This window comes from Protopterus annectens, chromosome 2.part2 (genome assembly GCF_019279795.1).
Source record: "Protopterus annectens isolate FY-2018-M chromosome 2.part2, PAN1.0, whole genome shotgun sequence".
NCBI lineage: Eukaryota > Metazoa > Chordata > Ceratodontiformes > Protopteridae > Protopterus > Protopterus annectens.
Window position 1 is genome coordinate 1,111,648,415 of NC_056730.1, and position 26,241 is coordinate 1,111,674,655.

A 26,241-nucleotide genomic window follows, 5' to 3' on the forward strand; every position below is an offset into this window, starting at 1 on the left:
TTTAAGCCCAAATTGGGTTACTTTCTATTTGTAATTATGCTACAGGGTCAAATTAAACCACACACAATCAATATTTGCATTATGCTCAGCAAAACAATTTACTGTAAATGCAAAAATATACAGTTTTAGAATAATAGAACAAAATACAGAAACCTTGTTTTGGTTATACAAGACTCTTAGCACTAAGTGAGACAATGACTCTGGATTAGTTCTCAACGATTTACCCATGGTTGGTGTGGTTTAATCATGAGGCTGAAGCCCGAGTGATTAAATAAACTCAACCATGGGTAAATCTTAATATACCACAGCACAGAGTCAGTTATTGCTATTATACAATGACCTTATTTAAGAAAATAATGACTTACTTTTCTTACGCAGTGTCTTTGTATAACAGCGCCATGGTGCTCTTTGCTTTCTGCATATCCTGTTGCTTTTTTTGATGCACTGTACATGTGTATGGGACTTACGTTCCCACGCATACCCAGTACATCAGTGCTTTGGAAAGGAAGCAGCAGAGAAAAAAGGTCTCTGTTGCTCTTTTTTTTTTTTTTTAATAAAAAAAAACAAACTTTCTGACAGTTTAGGGGTAGGAGAGAGACAAAATTAAGGAAATACAAGGACAATTAGGTACCATCTTTAGTTCTGAATAACGTACCTGGTTTGCTTAGTATTTTCTCCATCCTATCTCTCTCATATGTCTGGACTCCAGATTTTTAATTTTATTTTATCTATTTTTGTTTAAAAAAATTAAAAGTTATAGTATATGCCAATGGCAAAAAGCCTAGGTGAGCAGACGTTTTTCCACTGGTATATGCTCTGATTTACAACGGGCATGTGGTTGGTATGAACAACCAGCATGCTAGTTTTTGAATGCTAATGGCTAGTAATTGTATAATAAATATTTAACCACAGATAAGGTAAATAAAGAGACCTTTATTAGAGAATAGAATTTCAGGCTTTCACTTTACAAAGGTATTGTCAAATGAGTAGAAAAAAGCATACAAGGTGTAAGCCAGGAGAACCAAAAGAAACTAGGACAGAATGCAATAGGATGATGCAGACATGTTCATAAGAAGGTGTGGCTGATATACTGTTACACATTTTATGGACTTGTTGATAATCATGAAAGTAATATGTGCAGTAAGTCTGTCCTGCAGCAATAAACAATAAATGAGAACCTAACGCCTGTAAGATTAGTGCAGCTGGAATCAGCTGAGACTTTTTCTAAAATAACATTTGTGCAGGGCAGTGAAGTATTCAATTACACTTAACATTACTTTTAACCAAAATAAAAAATAATTATAAATAACAGCACACACTTTGGTTGGAAACTTTTAATGAATATTAACGAACAAACACTTCAAACGAAAGCCTTCAAGCACTTCAGCTGAAAGTCTTCTACTGGTTCTAAAAACATGTCACATTTCCTGGAATTTATATAGACCAATTATCTAATCAGTTAAATAATTACCTAAACAACACATCATCTTCTTTTGGCTGTTCCTGTTAGAAGTCACCACAGCGGATCATCTGTTTCCATTTCTTCCTGTCCTCTGCATCTTGCTCTGCCACACCAACCACCTGCATGTCCTCTCTCACCACATCCATAAACCTTATCTTAGGGCTTCCTCTTTTCCTGTTACCTGGTAGCTTCATCCTTAGTATCTTTTTCCCAATATACTCAGCGTCCCTCCTCAGCACATGTCCAAACCAACATAATCTTGGCTCTCTGGCTTTGTCTCCAAACCTTCCAACCTGGGCTGACCCTCTAATATACTTATTCCTAATCCTGTCCACCCTCGTCACACCCAGTGCAAATCTTAACATCTTTAACTCTGCCACATCAAGCTCTGACTCCTGCCTTTTTGTCAATGCCACTGTCTCCAACCCATATAACATAGCTGGTCTCACTACCCTCTTGTAGACCTTCCCTTTCACTCTTACTGGTACTCGTCTGTCACAAATCACTCCTGACACTCTTCAACACCCACTCCATCCTGCCTGTACTCTCTTCTTCACCTCTCTTCCACACTCACCATTACTCTGAACTATTGATCCCAAGTATTTAAACTCATCCACCTTCACCACCTCTACTCCTTGCATCCTCACCATTCCTCTACCCTCCCTCTCATTTACACACATATATTCTGTCTTAGTCCTGTGGACCTTCATTCCTCTTCTCTCTAGAGCATATATCCATCTCTCCAGGATCTCCTCCACCTGTTCCCTACTCTCACTACAGATAAAAATGCCATCTGCAAACATCATAGTCCACGGGTACTCCTGTCTGATCTCGTCTGTCAACCTGTCCTTCACCATTGCAAATAAGAAAGGGCTCAGAGCTGATCCTTGATGTAATCCCACCTCCACCTTAAATGCATCCTCACTCCCACTGCAGACCTCACCGCTGTCACACTATCCTCGTACATATCCTCTACCACTCTTACATACTTCTCTGACACTCCCAACTTCCTCATACAATACCACAACTCCTCTCTAGGCACCCTGTCATATGCTTTCTCTAAGTCTACAAAAACACAATGCAACTCCTTCTGACATTCTCTGTACTTCTCCATCAACACTCTCAGAGCAAACCGCATCTGTAGTGCTCTTTCCCGGCATGGAACCATACTGCTGATCACTAATCATCACGTCCCTTCTTAACCTAGCTTCCACTACTCTTTCCCATAACTTCATGCTGTGACTGATCAATTTAATCCCTCTGTAGTTACTACAGCTCTGCACAACACCCTTATTCTTAAAAATTGGTACCAAAACACGTTTTCTCCATTCCTCAGGCATCCTCTCACTTTCCAATATTTTGTTAAACAATCTGGTTAAAAACTCCACTGCCATTTCACCTAAACACCTCCATGCTTCCACAGGCATGTCACCTGGGCCAACAGCCTTTCCATTCTTCATCCTCTTCATAGCTATCCTTACTTCTTCCTTGCTAATCCATTGTACTTCATGATTCACTATCCCCACATCATCCAACCATCTCTCCCTCTCATTCTCTTCATTCATCAACTCCTCAAAGTACTCTTTCCATCTTCTCAACACACTCTCCTCGCTTGTGAGTATGTTTCCCTCATTATCCTTTATCACCTTTACCTGCTGCACATCCTTCCTAGCTTGGTACCTAAACAACTAAATAATTAAAAAAGTAACCAATAAAAAACTACCAACCCTTTCTCCACTAGAATTTACAAAAATATTTCATGTTTAATTCATGTTTAAGCCATCGCTAAAGGTATCCCACTTAAAAAATATACCAAGCTTCCCCTTGCAATAAAACATAAGAAAATTTAACAGCAAATCAGTATTTTTATAAATAATTTTTAACTTGCAATTCAACTTTAATATTTCATCAGCTTTAGTGAGACCCCAATGTTTCCTAAGTATACACATAATTCCCTTCATAAAGTGAGCTTATCTAGTAACAAAATAAATATCATTATTAGCCCCAATAATTTGAATTCTTGTTCCGGAAGTATATCTTGCTTTTACATTTTAAAAGCCTTTACCTTATCCAGGACTGACATAAATTATTTGTATCCCAACCTCTAACTCCCAGGCACTGTACTATTTCCTCATACACATTTTGAAACTCTTCCTGTTTGGAATATAATTGATTAGCTGTAAAGAGCTCACTGTTTGGTAACAATTCTACAAGATACGAAGCAAGTGAAATTCTAGCATATAAAAAATAATTTACTGATATTGGTATACTATATAATATAATTACTAGACCACTCTTTACAAAAATCTGGATGTTTCAAAAGTTGATAGGACTAAATTGTTTATTAAAAGGAAATGAAATAACAAATCTGTCATTTTAAATTCAATCAAAAAAATTCCTGAATTGCAAGTCATCTCCATCTACCACTAAAACAAGATCATCAAAGTAGCATTTATAAAAAAATAACATTATAAAGTAGATGCCTCTATATAAAAATGTCCCTTTTAGCATGTACCTAGCCAGGCACTTGCAACAGCTGCGATGCCCTCAAAGGTTCCTAACCAAGAGAATCCAGGGTGAGAATACCCTGTCCTACACAGATCACCTGAAGGTGTTGTCTCTGTACTCAGCCTCCTACAGGTTACTGAGAGGTGCTCTATGACTAACATATAAGGTGTCCTCAGATCCAGCTCTGTTGGATCTCTTGCACATATGCAAGACAAACAACAACAGAAACATAGTTCCAAGGACCTGAACGTTGTCTGCAACATAAACAGAGCCTGTTGGATGGACTAATATGTGTCTCAAAGGATCCCTGTGCTATGAAATAAGCCCCCTATCTATGAGAAGCAGAGTTCATCCCTGACCCTGCTGAAAAGAGACAATGATCATCGGATGAAAAATTGCTAATTCACCTCTGGCCTGGTCCCCATGTCTCTGATGGATTTAACATAGTATTTCTTAATCTTATTAAAACAATTAACTACATACTTCACAACTAGATTATGAAACACAGAGGTTGACTTATTATAAAAAGTAGGAACAAACCAGCGCTGACTTTTCAAATACGATTTCAAAATTAAATTATCTCATAAAAGTTTCTGCCAAACAGTTGCTTCATCCTTACTTGCAAAAAAATGCTTTAGTTGATTTTTCCTACTAAACAGCCAAACAACCAACTTTAGTTCAGCAAACTACAATCTGCTAGTATGTATAAATTTCAAACCCTTCTGAAAAAATCTTCAAAACCTTCTGGTAACTTTATTTCCCCCAAAGTCAATATCAGATGAGAATCCAAAATGCACATATCGGCATTAGCAAACTCGTCACTAAAACCATAGCTGTTTGGACTCTTTATTTTTGTTTTGTTTTTACCTTTACCCTTGCAAAATTGCTAGGACTGTTGAACTTTCTGATCTTTCATTTCAAGCAATAAACTCCCACCATCTCAGTAAGTAGTCTGCTCCTTTAAGAAAGTATAATACGTTTTTGTTTGACTTCTTGTTCTTCACTCCACTTCAGTTTTCTCCCAACATTCTTAGTTTTTCCATAGAAACCAATTGCCTTCCATGAGCTGTCTCCGATCCTTCTGAAGTTTATGTTGTTTCTATGATATGATCACCTCTTTAAATGTTCACATATCTGCCCAGATATCATCCAGTTTTTCTCTTTGTTAGCTAACAGACTCAGAAGTGGTAGAAAACTGTCTCTTATTCCATAACATCCAAAATACTATTAATGTTATTTGTCAAAGTTTCCGCCTTTTATCATACTCAAGAACACTTTTTAAAAATCCCTGTGAGCAATTTAAGGACATTCTCTTTCATTGTCTTTGGAGATCCTCATTATCTGAACTAAATGAAAAAGAACTTTACTGTGAAACATAAACCTCTGGGAGGAAATACCAGACATCAGATATTGCTGTAAAAAAAAAACAAGCTGGTGGAACATTGCATTTCTTTCTTTAAATTCCTTTGTAAATCTTCTAACCAGTCTTGCAGTTTAAGACAATTGGCTTCACTTATCCTTCTCCATCAACAACATAATTTGGCTGTTCTGCTCCCATACCAAATGCTACTCCCGAACATTGATCTCTCAAGGTAATACGAGTACTCCACATTATAAATATCAACGAAAATAAAATGCTTTTTACCTCAATTCAATTACAGTTCAGTTCTTTTATTTTCAACCAAAATAAACAATAATTATAAATAACAACACACACGTTGGTCAGATAACATTTTAATAAATATTAATGAACAAGCACTTCAGTTGAAACATTTGGTATGTCCTGGCATTTAAATACACTGATTATATAAGCAATTAAATAATCTCAACAACTGAATAATAAAATATTTAAACAATCAAAAACTACCAACCCTTTCCCCACTAGCATTTACAAAAAATATTTCATATTTAATTCATTGTTTAAGTCATTGTTAAAAGTATCATACTTAAAAATATATCAAAATTCTCTTTGAATAAAACATCAGAAACATTTCACATATAATTGCTCGAGGAATGTGAGCTATCTTGCCAACCTACCCTCTAAAAAACCTCCAATTTTCTACAGTCATAAACATTTTTTTTTTGTTTTTCATGTTACATTACACACATATATTATATATGGGTGTACTTCAAAGCTTCGAACATACTATGGCCGAAGATCAGATGATCAAAGTTTTAAAACTTTGAACATCAAATTAAAAAAAAAAATAAAAACAAAAATGTTTTCTCATGTTTTTGCAGAGGGGCAACCCCGCTGCACCCCACACCCCCTTCTATTTAAATATATCAACTCCGAGATCTCACTACAGTGAGGAAATCTGTAGATTTCCCATTCACTGCTGTATGGCAATCTCCATTCAGAACATTCGAAGTTTTAAAACTTTGATCATCTGAAGGGGACCCATATATATATATATATATATATATATATATATATATATATATATACATACATATATATATATATATATATATATATATATATATATATATATATATATGGATTCACTTTATATCCTCGAAATACTGAAATATCGAAATTCAGTATTTCGAGGCTATAAAGTCGAAACCTGAAAACAACGAAAACTCAGAAGCGCGAAATTCAAAATCTCACATACTGGAGATTTTGAATTAGTGCTTCTACTCCACACACACACACACACACACACACACACACACACACACACACACACACACACACCTTCCTCCCCACACACAAACACAAGCTCTCTACTACATAAAAGCAGAGTGGCAAGCTACCCTGCACCACCCATGTGGGGGGCTGTGCCCCCCACACCCCCCCTACTTAAATATTCTAACTCTGAGGTTACACTACGATCAAACACACACAAAACACCACCACACAAGCTACATTCTCCTCACGCACACACACATCACAGCAACAAAGCACACTAACACACACCACAGCCCCTACCCAAAACCCTTAAATAAACACTTACCTGAATCCACAACCACAGTGAAACACTTGAAGCACTAATTCAAAATCTCCAGTGTACGAGGTTTTGAATTTCGCACTTCCGAGGTTTCGTTGTTTTCAGGATTCTACTTTATGGGCTCAAAATACTGAATTTTGATATTTCAGTATTTCAAGCTTCTAAAGTGAATCCATATATATATATATATATATATATATATATATATATGTATATATATATATATATATATATATATATATATATATCTTTTTACACATAAAAATAAACATGTGTATATATATATATATATATATATATATATATATATATATATATATATATATATATATATGAGTCTACTTCAGAAACCCGAATGCTCACTTACCTGATTTCCAAAATGCCGAGACGAAAAGGCCGATGACCACACAACATTGATGTGTACGTACACATAACATGGTGTTATGTATACGTATTCATAGACAGACATAACTATCTACAATGTTTTAGTATTTTTTGGTAAAGGTATTTGATATTCTAGATACCTAATGGTAGATGAAGAATATCCCCTCAACATATTTTGGCACATCAAACTATGAGGCTGTACAAGTGCTTTGATAACAAAAAAGCATGATAACATCAAATATGACAGGTTACAGAAAGGGCAGCAGCATTCCATGTGACCCTGCCGAGCAAACATTTTCTGTCTGTTAGCCTACTTTGGGGAAGGCTGCATTTTAATAAGCATGAAATTTGGACCAGGCAAATACTTAAGTTTAAGTGGGTTTCTTAACCCTAAGACCCTCTACACAGAGGTAGCACTGCATTTACACAGCAGAGAATGTGAAACTGTTAAATATAAAGAATGATTTAAGCTCAAAGGAAATTCCATAGCTCAGTGTACCTGTGGTTCTCTATTATGTTTGCTTGGGTCCTTTTCAAAGCTCTCAGCATAAATCCTGACAGTTGCTGCTGTGCTACTGGTTCCACTCAGCCTGAAGATGATCCGGGAATTGTTACTGAAAATGATTCGCAGTCCCTAGAAATAAATTAGAACAAACTTCTTAACAACTGCTCATTCTGTGTTAAACAAATGTCATTTATAACAGAATCACTCCAAACATTATTTGCTAAAATAATTGCAAAACGGATTTCAACATGACCAGTTCATTTAAGCAACTGTAACTTTTCATAAAGTCCTCCATAGAAAACTATAAAGTTTGAAGATTTGCCTTACTACATCATAACAATATTAAGATTGGACAAGGACATACAGAAATATTCTTAAATAAATCTTGGAAAGAAATATAGACTGGTGGTTAGCAGAGTAAGATGCCTATTGCCCATGTCCTGAGAGGATAGAGTCCATCCTCATGCCTACTAACTACCTATGAATGAATAAGTTTAAAATTAAAAGTAGAAATGCAGTTAATAATGGCATAAGAAGATTCCTTTATCCTACCTGAGGTTGTATCTTGTGGCTCTTCAGTAGACTGTAAGTGCCAATGTGTTATTATCTTTAGGTATTAAAAGTATCTGCCGTGTTCATGATATCAGTGCTCTGTCTTAGACAAGTATTTACTTACAGACAGATATACAAGAGTAGTTATGACAGTTGCATTTCTACTACTCCTGACTACTGCAATTCACTGTAACCAGATTCAATGGACTGAATCAGTGGTGTGTGCAGGATTTAGTTTAACAGAATGGAATTTTTTTTATCATGACTAGATGGACTTTTGTGGCTAACAAAGTGTAATACATAAAGAAGGTGACAGAAAATTGTTGGGAGAGTGTTAAGGTACTGGTTACTGCCTTTAAGATTGTACATGGGAAGGTCTGATATAAATATTCCGTCTGATCAAGGTTTATGATCACCCAGCTCTGTTAGTTTGCAGAGTGATGATGGACAATTAGAGGTTCCAAACATGCCGTTACAGTCTCAAGGAGATTGCAGCATTTATTTATTCTTCTTTCATCTTTTCAATCCTTTCAGCAGACCAAATTAATGAATGATGGTCTATCAGCATTTTAGATTCACTCTCAGAATGTTATTCTTTATTTAGACTTTGCCACATTATTTACTATATAAGAAGCACTATACTGTTACTTTTATTTGTACTTGTTTTAATCTTTTGTATGCTTAAACATTTACTTAGTTGTATTGCTGCTTTTGTGTTTGCAGAAAAGTTAAATTGTGATGAGCTGCATTAATATAGTACGCATTTTGGAATACATTAATGGTAAGTAAAACAGTCCCAACAATATAGCCATGGAGATTTAGAGCTAGAAAGTAAGTTGCAACAACTGATACAGTGTGTAGCGTCTCAGACTGCCACAGGACCCCCCCCCCCCCTTCATACCTTAAAAAATTCCTTTAGTTTCCCTAAGGTATAAACAAGTGCACCGGGCCTTCCTACTCTTGCTACAGTGTGCAGTCAAATAAATTAACTCCAACTGTCCCATGCAGACAGATGCTTCAGATAATCAACATATGACATATTTCACCCTTCCTTTACCTTTGATTTGCAATTAACTATGTGTGATATTCATTTATCATCATTCTACATTTAGCATCAGTGTGCACAAAACAAAATCATTAACTTTTGAAGTACACAATATTTTCAGATTTAAGTAAGTCACTCCAGGAAAAAGGTTTGGGTCTCTCTTCGGAGGCTGGATTCGTCATTTGAGAAGTGCTGCCTGAACTTATGAACAGCAGAACTGTTACATTTTCATTTTGCTTTAATAATGTTAAAAGGACACTTTCAACATGTTGTTTGTGGTTTGCACTACAGCATTGTTTGCATATGTAAACAAAGCAGCTGAAGAGGTCCAATCAACAAATAACATAAATGACCATTTTGCACTTTAAATAATGGTAGAGCTGTAAGAGGATTCAGGAACAATGTCAAAGGTATTAGGACTGCTCATTAGATTAAGCTTTCTCATAATGCCTGGCACAACTCACTTCCCATCATGCAAATGTCTCCAGTTGTCAGATAATAGCACTGAGCTGAGGAATACAGAAAATTGAGGAAAGGCAAAAACGTGAAAGCATCCAAACATTATATACTAGGAGGTGGATGAAGTGAGGGGACATTACTGACTAAGAACCCTTATCTTACAGCCCTGTGTTTATGGTAAGCATGCAACAACTTTTTATCTGAAAGCATGAGGTCCATTTTCCATAACCAAATAGACAGAATTCCTAGATAATCTTTTTGGGTGGACATTATCATGGGACTATACTACAGACAAAAATATCTGTAAAAGGAAACCTAAATTTGGCAAACTTCTAGAAGAGAAAACTCTTTTGGATCTGACTATAACCATCTTCAAAGGGTGAGTTTAGGGGCTTAAATGTTAAGCAAAGGATACTAAAAACTGTTCAACCATGCAACACAATTTAATTCTGTCAACATATAATGTGAGCTATCAACACCAATATAATTCACCTTAGGCACCACAAAATGGAGTAGATATTCACCTTAGAACTGTTAGGTTAATAGATTGATTCCTGCTGGATTCAGCAGTTCTTTAGGGCACAGAACAGGATTTGTACTGAGCACCATCCTTTCCTTGTGGAACTTTAGCTATGTTGGCTTGAAAGAAAGAACCTGTCACTCTGATGTTTTCTTAGCTGAGCAATAGCCACTAGGAAATGGACTTTCAGTACATGAACTTCAAACCCAGATTCTATGCAAGTTGCAATTCCATGAATCTGATATATTTAGCGACATGCACAAGATGTGAAGTTTTTTATGTTGGTCTGACTAAGCGAAAGTTTAAACAAAGGATATATAATCACATTTATGAAATAAGGAAGAAGAGTGATAAGAATGCCTTAGCCAGGCACATAAATGAATATACAGAACACAGTTTTACATTTCGAGTATTGCAACTAGTAAATTTAAACAAAAGATGGGGAAATAATGCAAACACCTTAGCAAATATTGAATTGTCTTGGATTTTGAAGTTAGGTGCCCACTTACATCCTGGCTTGAATCAGACTGTCTGTATTAAACCAGTCCTAGATAGCAGGTTGTATAAGTAAAGGTTGCTGCACCTCCTTATACATATCCTTATACATATACATATGTATATGCATATTACTCCCACGGCTATTGAAATGTTGTATATTATTTATATGCCATCAACAAAAGTGCTCTCTACTCTTTATTTCATTAAATAGCATCATTTAATCTAACTAATTTTACCATACCATCCAAGTATATGTGCATTTATAAATATAATATATGAAACATATGAAATATCTCATTATTCTGTCTTAGAAACAGATAGTATATATTTTAAATAATTTTAAATAATATTAGTTCAAATTTGATATGTTATAATTGCATATATGGATTGTTTTATACCATTTACATGTACCTAATATTTATATTTATATTTATATTTATATTTATATTTATATTTATATTTATATCTGTATTTTATATTTATATTTACATTTATATTGGTATTTATTTGACATATATATTTCTAAATATGAAGTCCTTATATGTTATTTAGATTTGAGAAACGTTCTTTGATACATACATTAGTATTGACATGAATACAAGAACTTAGCATATATATATATATATATATATACATATATTTTCATTTCTTTCATATGCATTTATATTTATATTTACATTTTATATATAGAATATTAAGGAATATTTTCATATAGACCATGAGAAAGATCTCATATATTACTATATTATAAGTTCATGAAATGCGTCATTTGCACATTACTAAATAGGGATCATTTATGTCTTAGATGTTTTAAATTGTTTCAATGTGTTTTAAAGTTTGTTCTAACGTATTTTAAAAGTTGTAAGTATTGTTTTAAATATATGTATATAGGCATTATGACAGTAGCTTATTAGCTCTTTATATAAATGTGAGCATTATTTATTATTTTGAATGCTTTGAATGCATTTTAAAGCTGGAAAGAATTGTTCTTAACTAACGTATATAAGCATTGTGACATTTCAGTATACTAGTCCTCCATATAAATGTGAGCACTATTTTCTGTTTTGAATCTAATTAATCAAGCAAATTGAATGATTGGATGCATTTACTTGTTCTAATTGAAGTTTACTGACTATATATACCATCCGGTATTATTTATTAAATGTGAAGATCTGAGGAAGCGCACTTTAAGTGCGTGAAAGCGCTTATCTGTTTGTTTTTCGTGAATAAAAGAGCTCGTTTATGGCATTCTGAAACAGCATCTTCTTTTTGGTTGGTGAATTCATCAGTGTTTTTACTGCAAACTTCTAGAAGAGAAAACTCTTTTGGATCTGACTATAACCATCTTCAAAGGGTGAGTTTAGGGGCTTAAATGTTAAGCAAAGGATACTAAAAACTGTTCAACCATGCAACACAATTTAATTCTGTCAACATATAATGTGAGCTATCAACACCAATATAATTCACCTTAGGCACCACAAAATGGAGTAGATATTCACCTTAGAACTGTTAGGTTAATAGATTGATTCCTGTTGGATTCAGCAGTTCCTTATGGCACAGAACAGGATTTGTACTGAGCACCGTCCTTTCCTTGTGGAACTTTAGCTATGTTGGCTTGAAAGAAAGAACCTGTCACTCTGATGTTTTCTTAGCTGAGCAATAGCCACTAGGAAGTGGACTTTCAGTACATGAACTTCAGATATGTGAAACATCTGGCCGAGTGAGTTAAAGAGTAAGTTTTTTAACACAAATGAAATGTCCTCATGAGAGTCAGGATCTTTAATGGCAGGCTTAAGGTGATAAGTTAAACATGATTAGCTCTTGGCTATAAGTTCATCCATAGCAGCAATATAAATAAACCAAAAGAATATACTTAAATCTCTAAAATTTCATTAAAACTATATATATTATATATATATATATATGCGGTGGTGGTGCTGCGGTAGCATTGTCACCTCACAGTAAGACACTGACCGGTTCGACTCTCAGCTAGAGCGTCTTCTGCGTGGAGACATGCGTGAATGGGCATACCTTCATTGAAGGTTGTGCATTAGGGCTGGCAACTCAGCACGTAAAAATCAACTGCCAATCATTAGCGGACCGAAGTTCCGCTGTGGCGACCCCTAACCGGGAAAAGCCGAAAGACACAACAACATATATATATATACATATACATATATATATATATATATATATATATATATATATATATATATATATATATATATAAACACTTTATAATCTCGAAATACTGAAATGTTAAATTTCAGTATCTCAAGACTATAAAGCCGAATGTTGAAAATAGCAAAGGTTCATAATCGCGAATTTGAATATCTTGAATTCGCAGTTATGGACTTACGCTATGTTGTTTCCGGGTTTGTGTGTTGATAGTGCACAGTGCCTTGTGTGGATCTACGTGTTATGTCAGGTAAGTGAGTGTTTTGTAAGGGTTTTGAGTGTGAGTTAGAGTGTATGTGAGTGTGCTGATATGTTTGATGTGTGTGTGAGGGACTGGAGAATGTGCGTGTGTGTGTTTGCTTTTGTTTCTTGTATGTGCGATCTCGGAGTTAGTATATATAAGTAGGGGGTGTGTGTCTGAGTTGTGTATGTGTGTAGTTTTGTGTTTTAAATTGTGATGTGGGTGTTTTGGTGTATGTGTGGTGTGGTGTGTGCAGTTTGGGTTTTTGAATTTCGCAGTTTTGGGCACGGGTTTTGTAGTTTCGGTGTTTTGGGGATTCAGTTTCATAGTCTCGAGATACTGAAATTCGATGTTTCAGTATTTTGAGATTATGAAGTGAATCTATATATATATATATATATATATATATATATATATATATACACACATAGATACACACACACACACACACACACACACACACACACACACACACACACACACACACACACACACACACACACAATCTACTTCACATAATGAAACATCCAAATGCTCGACTGTCATATGGTCGAGACCATATGATTGAACATTTGAATGTTCAAAAATGTGAAAAAAAAAAACAAAAAAAAAAACTAAACAGTGCTAGCAGGGGGGCAAGCCCCCATACACCCCCACACCCCCTGCTATTTAAATATACCAACTCCGAGATTGCACTGCATTGCAGTAAAGGGAAATCTTCCCATTCTGCGCTCTGTGGAAATCCCCATTCAGATCGTTCAAGCTTTTAAAAGTTCGATCATATGGTCTTGGCCATATGAAAGTTGAGCTTTTAAAAGTTCAGTCATCTGAAGGGGACCCATATATATATATATATATATATATATATATATATATATATATATATATATATATATATATATATATCAAATAATAAATAGCAATACCAAATGAAATCTGGAGGTAAGCTCTTTGATATAAGAACATTTCACCTAATCAATCCTCTTCTATATATTGAATAGAATTGTAATCCCTTCCAGCACATCATAATTGGATCAATATAACTATTAGTAAGGGCCTATCCTTTATTATGGTCTTAAATATGAAGTAGTGCATGGAAAGTTATGATTGTGCTTTAAAATCGGGAAAAAGATACATTTGGAAGCATTACTTACTGGTGCTTAACAAAATCTTGACAAGGACAGCTTTAGTACAGTCAAGAACAGGTCTTGCACAAAGGAAAAGTAGTCAGTGATGGCAAGTAAAGAACAGCAGCAGAAGGTAAAACAGCTCTGAAAAGCTGTTTGAACTTTACTTTGCCACACTTAGAAAAAAGTATGACAGAATAAACTGTCTGACAGGTTTAGAAAGATGTTTCACGCTCTGCCAAAGGACCTCTTTGTTTTTGCATGCTGTACCTTTCAAATGCCCCTTTTATACACACTTTCTCAGATTTTTGCCTCATATGTCTGCCCTGTTCCTCATTAAAGTTTTTATTGTCTAGTAAATCACTGATGGTTGGTCAATCAGTGATGTCAGACATTGCAGTCTCGTACTTCTTACTGTTCAGAAAATGCATGATGATAAAAAACCTGTTGCTATATTAACTTATCAAGTGAATTATAGCAATATCTGAAAACAGTCCCTCATTTTTAGTTTTGTTCCACAATCATTTTTGGATTTGTCCAGAAACCATAAGCAAAGAAGTTGAAAGGTATGCTGCTGACTGTTTGGCGCTACTTGCTAAACTGCCTTACTGGCTTTTAAAGATGGTAAAACAATCCGCACTGTTACACTTTCAGTTTTTTGTACTAACTAATATATGGAACAGATATAGCTCAATGCACCACAAAGAGTTGCAATTGGGTATGTAGTCATAATCATCTTTTATGTGTTCTCAACATGAATACCAAGACTGAAGTCACAAGTTTCACTCTCTAGGTTAATTTATTGTCATCCATACATACCTCTCAAATGTCCAGATTATCACAAAATGTCCAGATTTTTTGCCTGATATTTTCAGTCTGTTCCTTATAAATTTTTAGTTTTCATGGCAAGTCACTGAGGACTGAAGTAACTAAATTATGACAGACATTCAAGTTTCAGATTTCATATTCTTCAAAAAATGCATGCTAATGCAAAACCTGCTTTTTCATCAACCTTCTAAATTCATAAGAATAATATTTAAAAATATTTATCTCTATTTTGGGGCTTTTGTACCCCCATTATTTTTGGCTTTATCCAGATTTCATGCACTGAGAGGTGGAGAGGCATGCATGTATTGATCACATAGTAAGTTTGTATGAACAGGGACCTAATCACATTCCTCTGTGTTAATATTCTTATCAAGATAGACTACTAGTAGGACTAACTTCTAGTGAAAGTCCTTTTTCTGTTATCAAGTATTCTTGTTTTTTTGCAACAGTTTCACTCTGTCAGTGATATGAAACATAAATTCCATATGTTGTTTATATTCAGCATATTTTTATACAGTACATTGGGTGATTGCTTCTTACTGATAGTAAATGTGTGTGTGAATGTGTGAATGTGTGTATGTGTGTGTGTGTGTGTGTGTGTGTGTGTGTGTGTGTGTGTGTGTGTGTGTGTGTGTGTGTGTGTATATATATATATATATATATATATATATATATATATATATATATATATATATATATATATATATATACACATGTCTACTTTGATTCACTGAAAACACATCTCACTGAATTTCAAAACACTTACACCAAATCTCTGAAAGCTCCAACCACTGAAAACTCATTTCACTGAATTACATTTTAATGAATGTAAGCACTGTTGGAAAAATAAAATGTATATGCCCTTTTACCCACTGTAATGCAATCCTGGAGTTAGTATATATAGTTAGGGGGTGTATGGGGGAAAAGCCCCCCACCTACTTTTGGTTTTATATTGTTAGCTTTCAGTGAAATGAGATTCATAAATATATGCTGTAGTGTTAACTGTACAGAGTAATGGAAAGAAGTAAATTATATGTTGGTTACTGATTAGAACAGCTTAAAAGAATCAAGAAGTATGAGAAACTTACAGAATAAATTATCAGCTACTGTGTGCTGTGAGGTGTCATTTTTTCATGCTGTAATCTAACTCTATTGTAAGGGTGTGAAGGCTAGATCAGAGCAGAAGTTCACAATGGCTAAAAATATGCATTCAAATTAAACAAGCAGAAATTCTTTTATATATATATATATATATATATATATATATATATATATATATATATATATATATATATATGCGGATCTCGTACTATTGCACAAAATCCTACCTAATCGAAACCAAAACATCCAAACACATTTTAGTGAAAGTGCTTTTCACCAAAAAAACACTTTGGCTAAACTGTGCAAAAAACAAAATATATAACAAAATTAAAAAATATATATATATATATATATATATATATAAAAAACTATTACTCACATTAACCCAGGGGGGCAAGCCCCCTGCATCCTCCCATGTGGAGGGCTGCACCCCCCACACCCCCTACTTTTATATTCTCACTCCAAGATCTCACTACAATGGAGAAAGGGGAATATTACCTTATCCCCACTGTTCTACGATCTCAGCAGAAGCCATTCCCCCACATTTTTCATTTTTTTTAGCACACTTTCACAAAAGTACTTTTTTGGTAAAAGTACTTTCATGAACATGTGCTCGGCCATTTCAGATTCGGTGAAATGGCCATTTGATGAACAGTATATATATATATATATATATATATATATATATATATATATATATGGTCAACATCACTTGTAATACTAGAATTAATAAGAAGAGTAAACATCTTTTGAATAATATGCATATGCACAATGAATGATCTACTATGTAAGATTAATAAAAGAGCAGTATTTGTAAGTTAAGAAATATATGCACATACTGTAATCTCTAATAGAGAGCTGTTGATTAAACAGCTCTTTGATGGGAGATTTTAGAAATACAAGTTATACAGAATAAAGTAGAATATTAGTGGGTAAATAAACCAAAAAATACATTTAAATAAACTGCTTATAAGAAAGCTATGCATCGTATCTACCAGCATATAGCAGAAATGTGAATCTACAAGACCTCATATAATTTACATAAAAAATCATGTAAAATATTTGAAAATATCCTGAAAGCTGAAATCTGAAGCTTGATCATGTAAACGTTGAAGCTTTTTTGCATATTGTATGTTATTAGTCACTAATACTATCTGAAATAACTCATTTCATAAGTCAGAGCTGAAATTTGAGTTTTATATCGCATACAATTTGATATATAATAAAGCAGATTTTCAATATGTTTGAACCTGGGAAGAGAGAATGGGATTTGAATTATGCACATTGTAAATTCTGAATAAAATATACACTGCAAATGTTTTTGACTCCATATTAATAGCAAGACATTGTTTTTGACCTCAGTAGATATTTTGTGAATTAGTTTAATAAGCTAAAGGATTTTTAAATATTTTGATATTTATCATATTGAGTGTTGCATAATTTTTAAATGTAGACATTTGTACTTTTAAAATTAATACAGAGCATTTGTTAAATATATAAAATATGTGTGTATAATTTAGCATTATAAAGGTATATGTGCATTAATTTTCATTTTATATAATAGTTTAGTATAATAAAATTATCTGTCACCTGTAAGTATATCTTTATCTCCTCAGGTCCCACTCTGTTCTTATTTATTTAGAGATTTAATTATAATGATGTTGAATATGTAAATAATTTAGGAATATTTAATAGAAAATTTATATTACTATTAAATAAATAGGTATACTGTACACTTTTTGATTATTTAATATTTGTGATTAATAGAAAAGGATTATTAAACCTTTATGAAGTGATGAGAATACTATTAAATAGCAGCATATATAACTAAATTAATAGTTTCTTATTATTTTTATTAATTATTTGTAAGTCACAGTAGCGTTTGGCTACTTTTCTGATGAATTTTTAGGTATTTGTAGGTAGAGAGATAGTATAGTAGATTGTCTATTTAAGGTAGAGAGATAGTATAGTAGTTTGTTTATTCAAATGACAAACTAAAAACATTGGTATCCATGGTAGGTTCAGTTTTATAAGTGATATATGCAATTACAGTTGTAGACCTGTTTTTGTTTTTGTTATTTATGAGATTTAGTCGATTAGTTTGTAGAGTAGCCCACCCTCTCCCAATCCCTACCTTCCAAACCATGCTCCTCAATACACTGGGAACCTCTAGTCTATTTCTCCTTTCTTACTTGACCTCTTATCACACCAACCCTGCTTATCTAAAACCATCACCAACTCTCCCAAGCATCCAACAACCATAACTTCACCCTGTCATGCTCTATTTCTCCCATTCTATTTAACTTCTCTTAAACCCATCTCTTCAAAACCAAAGTCTTGTTTCACACCTCCTCTATCTCCCCCAGAATCAAACTGAAACATCACATCTACAGCTCCTACACTCCCAAGCTCATCCTACTTGCTTGAACTCTCCTTCTAGCTGATGACATACACTGTAATCTAGGTCCCTCCACATTACTACCCACGTCTATTCAAACAACATCCTTCTCCTTCAGCCCCATCTTCTCAGCCCCCTCTTCAACTCTCTCTTCCTCCTCCCTTAAAACCTTATCCATTCTATCTGTAAGCATACAAAGTCTGCTAAACAAAACCACTGAACTTCACAAATGCATTTCCCATTATACTCCACATATCTTAACCTTGTCTGAAACCTGGCTAAAACCCCATATCTCAAACAATGACATTTTACCCCCAGGCTACAATATTTGCCACCAGGATAGAATCTCAAAAAAGGAGGTGGTGTAGCCATACTCTACTTTGAACAACTGAACCTCTCCCCCTTATTTACTCATCCACCTGATTTCTACCCTGCCAAACTATTAATATTAAACTGTCACACAAACACTCACAAACAATTTGCTGTAACTTCCATTTATATCCGACATGGCAAAAATATCCCTATTCTTGAAAACATACTGTCATGGATTTTACAAAACATACCCTATGAAACTGTAACACTAAGTGATGTGAACATTAACTGGAAACACTAAGTGCAAACTCCCCTGTCCAAAGCATCAATCTCTTTGGATTTACCCAGCTCATCACAACCCCAACTTGCTTGAATAAATATTCCAACTCTGGTACTACCCTAGACTGGATACTGACTTCCAACCCTGACCTCTACCACGATGTCTGTACACTTCCTGATGCCTTAAGTGACCAAATACCCATCTATACCCCAAGACATTCTCCACAACTATACAGACCTCATCTTCACAAAGACTACCCTAAACTCTCTAGCTTCAACTCTATAACATTTAATAAAGGACTTGCATAAATAAACTGGCCCTGCTTGCATATTCTTCCTCTTAATAATGCTATGCTAAAATTCAACAACATCTTCTTAGACATTCTCAACCACACTAGCACCCCTTCGAAAAATCAGAATAAATGTAATTATGCCCCCTGGCTTACAAAAGACACACTTTCCCTTATGCATCAGACAAACTCTGCTTGGAAAACTTGCAACAATCCAAATCCCTTACTCACCATAAATTTTTTAAAGAACTCAGAAACCAAACAAAAACGCATCTACAATGACAAATAAATACTATAAGGCTCAAACTAGCCATCACTCTAATCCCAAAAATGTCTGGAGAATTATCAGCTCTAGCCTTCACCCCAGAAGCTCTCAAACTCCGAACCCTTACCTTAACAATTCAGCTAAGGACACTGCCTCCCTCCTAAACCATTACTTCATTGCTGCTATCCATAAATTGACCAACACTGACTACAACTCCAAAACAACTATCCCTCCCCAAACACCTTCTAATCAAACCCTCTTCTCTCTCAACCCTATACCCACTATGCATATACAATCGCTCCTCCAAAGAAATAAAACCATGTTCTCCTTCTGCTGATAATCTACCCCTCCTTTCTGAAACTTGCAGCTAATCCTATAGACTACCCAATTTTGATACTTATCAGTAGATCATTTCATGAAGCCACTGTACCTGATATCTGGAAAATGTTCTATGCAATACCCTACACAAAGGAGGCAACTCCACTGATCCATCTAACTTTAGACCCATAGCTCTACTCTCACCCCTTTCAAAAATCATGGAAAATTGTATACACACTCAGCGTCTCAAGTTTCTTCTCCAAGAAAACCTTCTGATATCTAACCAACATGGTTTCCATCCAAACCATAGTACTATTACTACAGCTATTGTATTTTTCACTCATATAATAGCTAAAGCCAGTGATAATAACAAACTTGTTTCATGTCTATTCTTAGACCTATCATAAGCATTCAACACAGTATCCCATTCTAAACTCTTAACGAACTTAGCCAACCTTAATCTCTTACCTTCCACACTTGAATGGTTCTCCAGCTATCTCTCAAACTGACTGCAATTGGTCAGATGGCATTCCTTCTGCTCCCCCTTCCTTTCCATCCACAAATGTGTTCCCTAGGGCTCCATCCTTGGATCCCTTCTATTCAACATTTTCACTAATGACCTCTATACCTCTTGCGATCACTCCTTTCTCATTCAGTCTGCTGATGATTCTACACTCATCTCCTCTTCTGAAAGTAATTCTCAACTTCACACTCTTACCAAAAACTCTTTTCTCTGTTGAAAGATGGCTCACTGAAAATCAGCTTATTTTAAATCCTAAAAAGACTAAACCTTTACTCTTTCTCCCAAAACCACTTACACAACTCAAACCCACCTTTACCATCTCTTCCTTAAATAAAACCAACATTAATGTAGACTCCCACACAAAGCAACTTGGAATGATAATAGACGATCAATTAAAATGTGACCTCCCATGTCCAACAATCCATAAAAAAAAAAACTGGGTCTCCTCTAAAGGAACAAAAAATTCCTATCTTTAGAATCTAGGCAATCCTTGGCTCAAGCTTACCTACTTCCATGCGTTCTCTATGCTGCCCCAATCCTTACAAACTGCCAATCTTCCTTAATTACTAAGCTGGAATAGGCATACAATAAAATTGCAAAATTTGCTGCAAACGTACCACATTCCTCTTACCACTGCATGGCATTCTAGAATCTACAGTGTCTCAAATTCCCCTATCAACTTAAACTTTCACAACTCCACATAACTCATTCTTACTCATGAAATCCTCAGTCTGCCTCTCCCTAGCCAATTCTGTATTTTAATATACCCTTGCATGCCCACTCCGTAGCAGAGGCCAACTTCTTCTTCAAATATACAATCTCAATAAAACTATTGAGAAAGTATTATAGAAATATTCAGAATCTCATAATTGGAACAAACTCCCACTCAACATAAGAAGTATTACACTCCAATAGTTTCAAAAAAGAACTAACAAATTGTCTAGCTAAATCGTGGATGTGCCCTTGTCATGACCCCATGTAAACTCTTACCTCTTCCTTCTATTACTTATTTTCTCCCCTACTACTTCTACCTGCTAACACTTTTAGGAGATTAAGGCTTAAACAGCTTTACCCCCATTCATTATGTAATAAAAACATGTATAAAGTTATTTGCCAGGTATAAAGTTATTTCCCATGTGTTGGTCTATTGTATCTACCATAGTTATGTTTATAATTTGTTTTGGATTTCTCAAATGTATAAACTGTTATATATTTCCATTGTTTGATTTTTGTTTATTTTAACTTGCTTATTTTCATAAAATTTTATAGGTATCTGGAACTTTTTCCTTCGGTCTCCACTGAAAATGGGATTTAGCTCAGCAGGACCAAACTGGTTACAAATGTCAAATAAATAAAAAAAGAAATAAAGAAATTTAAAAAAATGTGGAATGTTAAGATAGTGTTTGAGGAATGTATTAGTCTTATATACAATTAAATTAATATGATGGACAAGTCTGTCACATTATCTTTTAAAATAAACCTTTTTAAATATAGAGTATGGATAATTTAATTCTATTATCTATTAATGTAAACAGATTATTACATAATGGCAACAAAAAAAATCATTAACAAGATATCTAAAATTCAATAGAGGAGACATTATTGGTACTGGCTGCCGAAAGGTTAGAGTACACTGTAACCATGAGAGTAAATCCTTTTGATCTGGAGGAAATATGGAACTACAACTCGAATTTTGCAAAGCTTTATTCAAGAAAATAAAAACATCATAAGGTATTTGAGGGCTTTCATTTGTTAGGTAATGTTACATGGTCGAACTTCTTCAGAAATACAATTCTTAACTTGCAGGTTCATGCATTTAAAACTTTTCTCTGGCTATTGAGGGTGAGGGGTTAGCTATGCCTTATCTGATCTATTTTAGTAAGCTTTTTACATTCCCATTCAAGCCTGGGGGAGTGTCAACCTGAAGTTTCACCTGCCATCTAAGAGCTCTGACTTCCAGCTGGGAGTTGGTATCACCGTGGAGGATGGTGACTTCAGGATTACAAGGAGGAATTTAGTGCAAACTAGTCTGGCATATTTGTGTTTTGCTAGAGCGTTTTTAATATCTTGGTTTCTAATGACTTGGCAGTGTTCCTTGATTCAGTTGCTTAGTTTTCTTACTGTTTGCCTACATAGGCTCCACATTGCTCACAGACTGCTAGGTACACTATGTCTGTAGTGTTGCAGTCAAATGCTTGCATGAAGGTGAAAATGTGCCTAAGGAATTTTAGGGCGAAGTGTTCCCCTTTGGCTATGTACTAGCAGCAGATGCATTTGCCGCAGCTGTACATGGCTGGAGGTCTATGAGCATTAGGGGTGGTGGTTGGGGGGGGGCTGTGTCGAACATAGCCTTAAGAGATAGTGTTCATTTGTAGCTGAAGGCTGGGGATCATCCCAGTACATTTTGCAGTTCATAGCTGCTTTTAATGATCTCCCAGTTGTTTGTCAGTATAGTTCTGATGGATTCTGATTCCAGAAAGATTGGAAGGGGGAATCTGGTGCTGTCTTTGGTGGCTGTGTTTCTCTTTGTGTTGTGCAACCCTTATCCTAATATTGGAGGGTATCTGTGGAGTCTGCTATCTGAGATCTCCCTCTGGATATTGTTGATCAGTTCCACGGGGTAGTGCTTGTCAATGAAGAGCTTGGCTAGGAAGTGGCATTCTTGTATGAATGTTTCCTCTTCCCTGGTCATGCAGCTTAACTGCACACATTGCCCCTTTACTATGTTATTCTTCATGAAGAAGGGGTGTTGGCTGGTGTAGTTGTAGTAGTTGTTGTGAAGCGTATGTTTCCTGTGTATGTTGGAGGAAATTTTTTTGAAGACTGGGTCTATGGACAGCGTAACATCCAGAAATTGGACTTCATTCCCTTTGCCTGAGAGGGTGAAGTCCAAGAAATCTATGCCGTGGTTGATTCTGTCTAGAAAGGGGTTGAATTCCTCAGAGAGGTCCTTCCCAGAGGAAAAAGATATTGTCTATATAGCGTTTATATAGACTGGTGGACTCAAACCTCACAAGGTTGGTGAGAATGTCCACCTCCCACCAGCTTAGGATTAAGTTGGCGTAAGCTGGTGCCATTTTGGGTCCCATAGCCACCCCTTGGAGTTGTTGGTAGATGTGGCCATTGAAAGATAAGAAATTATTTTCCAGTACTATTTCTAGTAGTGAAATCCATGTTTCGACTTGGTGTGGTGGGGTTTGGGTGCAGTTGGCTAGGCATTTTCCCATACCGTCTGGCCCATGTTGGTGGGGGATACTGAGGTACAGTGCCACTACATCCAGTGTGTCAAGGGTGCAGTGGTTTGTAATTGTGGGTAGCTGATGGATAGCATTTAGGAATTCCCAGGAGTCTCTAAGGTAGTGCTGGGACTCCTGAACTATTGGGTTTAAGTAGAAATCCAGAAGTGCTGAGATATATTCAATTTTGGTCTTTTTAGATGCCACTATGTGTCTCAGGGGTGGGTTGATTGGGTATTTGTGGATTTTTGGGATCCCAAACATTTTCCCGATTTGATAGATTTCTGATAGAGGCCAACCAATACTTTGTCTAAGTTTAAAAAAGCTTAGGTCAACCATCTCTGGGGACACAGCTTTGTAGTATGCTGTGTATTCTTGCAAGAGACTCACTTATTAGATAAAGATATATAAAATTCGGTATTTCAGCATTTCGAGATTATGAAGTGAAAATATATATATATATATATATATATATATATACACACACACACACTATATATATATATATATATATATATATATATATATATATATATATATATATATATATATATATATATATATATATCTTATACAGCTACAGGAGCAGCCATCTGAACCAATTGAAATTTTTATCATTCGTTTTACAGCTTGTCTTCTTATTATTAGCTGGTAAGTCTCCCTGATTACACTGAATGCCTCTAGTATTTTACAGTATAAAATAGGAATGCAAAACATATTCTACCAGCTTGCTGTGTATGTAAGAGTATTACCCATAACAGATCTCCGATCTCTGTTCACCAGTACCATTTGGTTTTGTTCCTGATGTTTGATGTCCGAGTTTTAATGTTACACTTTATTAATAATGCTCCATTGATGCTGATTCCTCTGAATGTCCCTGACTGTGGTTCATATATTTGATGTTCCACACAGAAATTGTGGTTTACTGAGAGCAGTCACTAAAATATGTTCTAATATAAAACTTCTCATTCTAGCAACTTTTTAAAGCATAATAGCAACATCTGTTCCTAGTTTTGGACCTTTTCCCACCTTATACAATTAAATTAAGGAATCCCTAAATTTACCCATTTTTTCTATGCCACTAACTCTGACATAGCACTCAACTTCACTAAGGAGATTTCTGCCCACTTAGACAAATGCATTTATCTAGCAGTCCTGACTGGAGCCAGATATAATGAGAAATTTAACCCCACCCCCATTGTCAAACAACATAAACAAACTTTATAAAAACAGAAAAAAAACCTTCTTAAACAGCACAGTAAAGCTAGAACTCTGTAGAATGAAGTTAGTATAAAAATATCACTAGGAACTGAAAAGCATTTGAAGGGCCAGTAAATCAAACCATGAAGATAGATTCTGAAGTGAAAAATAACTAAAAATCTTTCTTTAGGTATGTTATAAAAGCTAAGAAATAAACTTTTACTTTATTTTTATTGTATTTTATTTATTTATTTTATTTTTTGTTAATGGCACTCATGCTCTGAATCAAATAACAAAGCAAATATACTAGTAAACAAGTTCTTCACAGATTTCACCATGACACCTATTCCAACACCACTCACTGAAGAATCATTTACACCCCTGTCATCTGTAATCATGCTCTTAAAGTGTTATCAAAAAACAAAAAAACACCTCATCCACAGGTCATGACAGCATTCCTCTCAAAAAATCACTTCTAAATCTGTTTAACCTAAGCATAGTCACAGGCTATCTTCTGAAATCCTGATGCTCTATTGTAATTATGCTCCTCAACAAAGGTGGGCCTGTTATAGACTCTGGAATCTGCAGACCATTCAGCCTTACATGCCTGAACTTTAAGGCTATGGAACAGATCATAACCAGAGTCTTTAATTATGATATGAAGAGGCTCATTTGACTTGAATCCCAGCAATTTGGCTTTATCAAAAGGAGATTTTGGCTGTTAAACCCAATTAATATCTCAAAGAGTGTTGTGAAAGCTGTTGATGGTGGTCATGTTGTTAATATAGCTTATCTTGATCTGGCCAAAGCACTCAGTCCCATTCCTGAGGCTGGAATTGTAAAGAAACTGACATTCCTAAACCTAGATCCTTATGTGGTAAGACGATTAGCTAAGTGGATGAACAATAGAATCCACATAGCTCATGTGGCAGATGCTTCTTCAAATACTTTAAAATTAACCAGTGTTAAAAAGTGTAGTATTATTTCTTTTGTAAAACTGAAAATACCCACAAACTACAGTACAGAAGGGACAACCTTATCAAATTAAAGTAGTCTTA

The 26,241-nt window shown here is 35.0% G+C and overlaps 1 protein-coding gene across 1 annotated transcript in view; it reads right to left on the bottom strand.

The window, feature by feature from the left end:
- The window catches only part of PGM5 (phosphoglucomutase 5), a 1,541,798-nt gene that overhangs the window by 141,214 nt on the left and 1,374,343 nt on the right, over positions 1–26,241 (bottom strand). Inside the window, exon 10 of the mRNA XM_044064330.1 lies at positions 7,808–7,942. Coding sequence (XP_043920265.1) covers positions 7,808–7,942 — 135 coding nt within the window. The remainder of the gene's footprint in view (positions 1–7,807; positions 7,943–26,241) is intronic.